General features: G+C 53.7%; 1 protein-coding gene across 1 annotated transcript; it reads left to right on the top strand.

Annotated features, from left to right (window-relative positions):
* The first annotated feature begins 3,489 nt into the window (after positions 1-3,489).
* On the top strand, positions 3,490-4,649 carry aplnra (apelin receptor a). The gene has a single exon (XM_028997233.1). The coding sequence runs from the start codon at positions 3,523-3,525 to the stop codon at positions 4,597-4,599; it is 1,077 nt and encodes a 358-aa protein (XP_028853066.1). The 5' UTR covers positions 3,490-3,522; the 3' UTR covers positions 4,600-4,649.
* The last annotated feature ends 294 nt before the right edge of the window (positions 4,650-4,943 follow it).

Genomic DNA, 4,943 nt, shown 5'->3' with positions numbered 1-4,943 from the left:
GCCTCGCACCGTTGTGCACCGCACAAACTGACCCACTCGTATTAGAGGATATGAATCGGTGTGTTGGACGCCGCTAATAAATGTATGCACGCCCGTCGCATTAAAATGCACTGCGTTTGCACATCGTCGTTATGCTAAACATGTTGACCATTGTTCACTGGATACGTCCACCGTGATCCAATCCAACATGTCCACTCATGTCCCTTCAGCGTTCCAGCAACAGCTTTCCAATGCAGAAAACATGCTTGGACTGTTTTACCGTAGTCCAGCTCGACTCGCTGTTATACTCCAGCTCGGATGATCCTATAATCTGGCCGCACAAACAGGATTAAACAACGGATCAATGGCACGGGAGACGAGACCTTCTTCATTATCTGTTGGGTGAGGGAACCAATAAAAGGTTAACGGGCTTTAACGGGTTTTTACCGTCGGTGCAACTCATTTAGCAGAAGCTCTTTGCCGTCGATGGTACTGTGTTTGGCCCACGGCGTCAGTATTTTATGCTTCGGAGTGCTGGTGGTGCCTCCTTAAATCACACGGGGGTTCAGAAAGTCACAATCTTTCACAATTCTCATCTATGGAAATAAAGTAAAGTAACGTAAATTAACGTAAAGTAAAAAAGTTAAGTAAAGGAACATAACAAAAAGTAAAGTCAAGTAAAAAGTAATATAACGTAAAGTATCATAACGTAACGAAGTAAAGTAACATAACGTAAAAAAAAAAGTAAAGTAAAAAGTTAAGTAAAGTAAAGGAACATAACGAAAAGTAAAGTCAAGTAAAAAGTAATGTAACGTAAAGTATCGTAACGAAGTAAAGTAACATAACGTAAAAAAAAAGTAAAGTAAAAAGTTAAGTAAAGTAAAGGAACATAACGAAAAGTAAAGTCAAGTAAAAAGTAATGTAACGTAAAGTATCGTAACGTAACGAAGTAAAGTAACATAACGTAAAAAAAAAGTAAAATAACGTAAAGTAACCTGACCAGTCGGCACTTCACCCGGCAGCAGCCAGATTCACCGCTACCCGCCACGGTGGGCAAGATTCATGTCACGTAATTCATACCTGGACAATGAATTTTTTTGAAGTGAAACCCGTGTGATGGAGGTACGAACGTACCTCTTACCGGACTTCACCGTACCGACTCCTCCCGGTTTCGGTACGAATGTATTCAGCCTTCTGGCACTAAAACGAGTTTGCCTGTTATTTTGGGCCGTCGAGATCTCTGGCGTCCGGACAGTGAGGAAGCGATAAGAAATAAACAAGGTCCTGTCTCCACGGCAACGTCTGGGTCAGATGGGCGGAGGCCGGCGGCTCCGGCCGGTTTGTAAAACCGCCAGGCCGCGTTCCGCAAGATCCGGAATTTAGAACCGAGGCCCTCACGATGTGACACGTCAAAATGGCGAGCAAACACGCGCTCGGGGGCGCATGCGCATCCTCGCGGGGGACGCGGCACGTAGGTGACACCTCGTCTGGCAGGGACGCCTGCTTGGCAGCCGCTTGTGAAGTAGACGCAGCGCACACACACACACACACACACACACACACACAACTGCAGGACGGCGTGGTATCTGTGGTATCAACCCTGATAAATCGCTGGAGACACGAAACCCGCCGTCGTCCTCCACCATTCTTATATGAGGAGGGGGTGGTGGTGGTGGCCTAGCGGGTAACACACTCGTCTATAAACCAGAAGACCCAGGTTCAAATCCCACTTACTACCATCGTGTCCCTGAGTGTCTCCAGGGGGGGACTGTCCCTGTAACTACTGACTGTACGTCGCTCTGGATAAGAACGTCTGGTAAATGCTGGAAACGCTCTAAATGCTCAGATGTGTAGAAGCGATTACAAATAAATCCAGAAATTCTCGAGATTCACACTTGCTCGTGTGTGTGTGTGTGTGTGTGTGTGTGTGTGTGTGTGTTTCTCTATATCTGTGTGTCCGCCCCTCTAATCAGGCCATCTGTTTCCTATCAGCTCTTTATGCTTTAATTACCGCATTTATTTATCTAACGGATCTGTGGGAGCTGCGGGGTGCCGATCCCCACTAGGGAGTTAGATACAGAACCCACCTAGGAAGACGTGTGTGTGTGTGTGTGTGTGTGTTTGAGGGACAGAGAGGAAGTTTGAATGTTGGAGTGAATGTTTCTGTGCACGAGAGAGAGAGAGAGTGTGTGTACATGTAGATGCACGCTCGCCCGTCCATGTGTGTGTGTGTGTGTGTGTGTGTGTGCACGTGAGAGTGTTAGTTGTGTCTCGGTGGCGTAATCTCCAGGCGCCAGCGTCTCCACGGCGATGACTGACAGGTCAGAGGTGTGGAGTGAGTCCAATAACCTGTGACTGTGGCCTTTTTAAGCCCCACCCTTTACATTTCACACACACACACACACACACACACACACACACACACACACACACACACACACACACACACACACACACAGTAAAAGAGTGTAAATCTCACGGTGGGCCGTGCGGAGCAGACCTGCACATTAAAGTGCGTTTTCTAACTGCAGACGTCACACAGCAACTCTACACCCCCGTAGCTCCACCCCGACCCCCTCACCTGCGGGTCTCGGGTCCGAGTCCGCGTCCAGCAGGGGGCGCGCTTCCTCCTGCGGGCTCCACTTCCACACCTGCGAGGGAAGGAAAAGCCGGGACCCGCAGTCCGGGTGAAATTTAATATCACGGTGCATCCAGTAAAACCACGTCCTCGTTGTCCCGCGGTGTCCCCTGTCCCCGATAATAAGGTGTGAAGCGGCGCGATGGTCCCTGGTTTCCTGTCGAGTCGGTTTACTTTGCATCGCGCGCCTCGGCATTATCATTCTAATGAATCCCAGAAAGATGGAATTAAAGCCCGATCGATCGCCTTTAAAGCACCTTTAATGAGGATCTGAGCCTCATTACGGGGATCGATACTGATTAATGAATTTATTTCGAGATGCTGGTCTGTATAATATAAGGCTGGTAACACACTCACCAGAAGACCCGGGTTCAAAGCCCACTTACTGCCACCGTGTCCCTGAGGAGGACACTTAACCCTGAGTGTGTCCAGGGGGGGACTGTCCCTGTAACTACTGACTGTAAGTCGCTCTGGATAAGGGCGTCTGGTAAATGCTGGAAATGTAAATAATGATTTATGGATTTATTTCTAGACGCCGATCTGTTGGAACGCGGGTTCGAGGCGCGCGACCCGCCCGGACCTTTCGCTCGCGCTGCAATAAAATAATAATAATAATAAAAAAACAACATTAATGACATTTATTATAATTGTTGCATTTATATTTTTATATAGATTCTTTTTTTTCCTGAAACGGAGAGAAAACAGAAAACGATGCGCGTCGAACCCGAACCCTCGCGTGGAAAAGGCAGGAAGCCGCGGGTGGGGTGGAATGGGGCGGAATGGGGTGGGCGGGGACCTCGCGGCCCGTGGGGGTGGGGACGCCGAGTTTAAAAAGCCGGCCCGGGTCCCCCCTGCCCCGCACACGCCGTCCCCGTCCCCGTCTCCACGCCCGGAACCCGCGCGTAATGGAGCCCACCGCGGAGTACGCGTACGACTACTACGACGACAACGAGACCGCCTGCGACTACTCGGAGTGGGAGCCGTCCTACTCGCTCATCCCGGTGCTCTACATGCTCATCTTCATCCTCGGCCTGTCCGGGAACGGCGTGGTCATCTTCACCGTGTGGCGCGCCAGGTCCCGGCGGCGCGCCGCCGACGTGTACATCGGGAACCTGGCCCTGGCCGACCTGACCTTCGTGGTGACCCTGCCGCTGTGGGCCGCCTACACGGCGCTGGGCTACCACTGGCCCTTCGGCGTGGCGCTGTGCAAGGTCAGCAGCTACGTGGTGCTGGTCAACATGTACGCCAGCGTCTTCTGCCTGACCTGCCTGAGCTTCGACCGCTACCTGGCCATCGTCCACTCGCTGTCCAGCGGCCGCCTGCGCTCCCGGGCCACCATGCTGGCCTCGCTGGGGGCCATCTGGCTGCTGTCGGGCCTGCTGGCCGCGCCCACGCTGCTGTTCCGCACCACCATGCACAACGCCGCCACCAACCGCACCACCTGCGGCATGGACTTCAGCGCCGTGGCGCCCAACGAGCGGCACGTCTCGCTGTGGATCGCCGGCCTCAGCCTGTCCTCGTCCGCCCTGGGCTTCCTGCTGCCCTTCCTGGCCATGACCGTCTTCTACTGCTTCATCGGCGGCACCGTCACGCGCCACTTCAGCCAGCTGCGCAAGGAGGACCAGAAGAAGCGGCGGCTGCTGAAGATCATCACCACGCTGGTGGTGGTCTTCGCCCTCTGCTGGACGCCCTTCCACGTGGTCAAGAGCATGGACGCGCTGTCCTACCTGGACCTGGCGCCCGCGTCCTGCGGCTTCCTGCACTTCCTGCTGCTGGCGCACCCGTACGCCACCTGCCTGGCGTACGTCAACAGCTGCCTGAACCCGTTCCTCTACGCCTTCTTCGACCTGCGCTTCCGCTCGCAGTGCCTGTGCCTGCTGAGCCTGAAGAAGGCCGTGCACGGCCACATGAGCTCCGTCAGCTCCACGCTCAGCGCCCAGACGCAGAAGAGCGAGGTGCAGTCGCTCGCCACCAAGGTGTGAGGCGGGGGGACGGAGGGGACGGGGGGGGACGGGCGGGCCGCGGCTGGACCGTTTACACGGCCTGCATCGTGTCTGTGTGTGTTACTGTAAAGTGTGGCGGGATGAACCAGGGACTCACCCTCCACCCCTGCCTGAACTCTGTGTGTGTGTGTGTGTGTGTGTAAGAGTGTTACAGTAGTGTGTGTGTGGCGAGATGAACCAGGGACTGAAGGAGCGTCGGGATTCTCCACCTCCACCCCTGCCTGAACTCTGCGTGTGTGTGTGTGTGTGTGTGTAAGACTGTTACAGTAGTGTGTGTGTGGCGAGATGAACCAGGGACTGAAGGAGCGTCGGGATTCTCCACC

Source organism: Denticeps clupeoides, chromosome 11 (assembly GCF_900700375.1).
Source record: "Denticeps clupeoides chromosome 11, fDenClu1.1, whole genome shotgun sequence".
NCBI lineage: Eukaryota > Metazoa > Chordata > Actinopteri > Clupeiformes > Denticipitidae > Denticeps > Denticeps clupeoides.
This window is presented reverse-complemented; position numbering and strand designations above follow the sequence as displayed.

Coding starts and splice junctions, on each gene's coding strand:
- aplnra (XM_028997233.1), top strand. CDS start 3,523: ATGGAGCCCACCGCGGAGTACGCGTACGACTACTACGACGACAACGAG.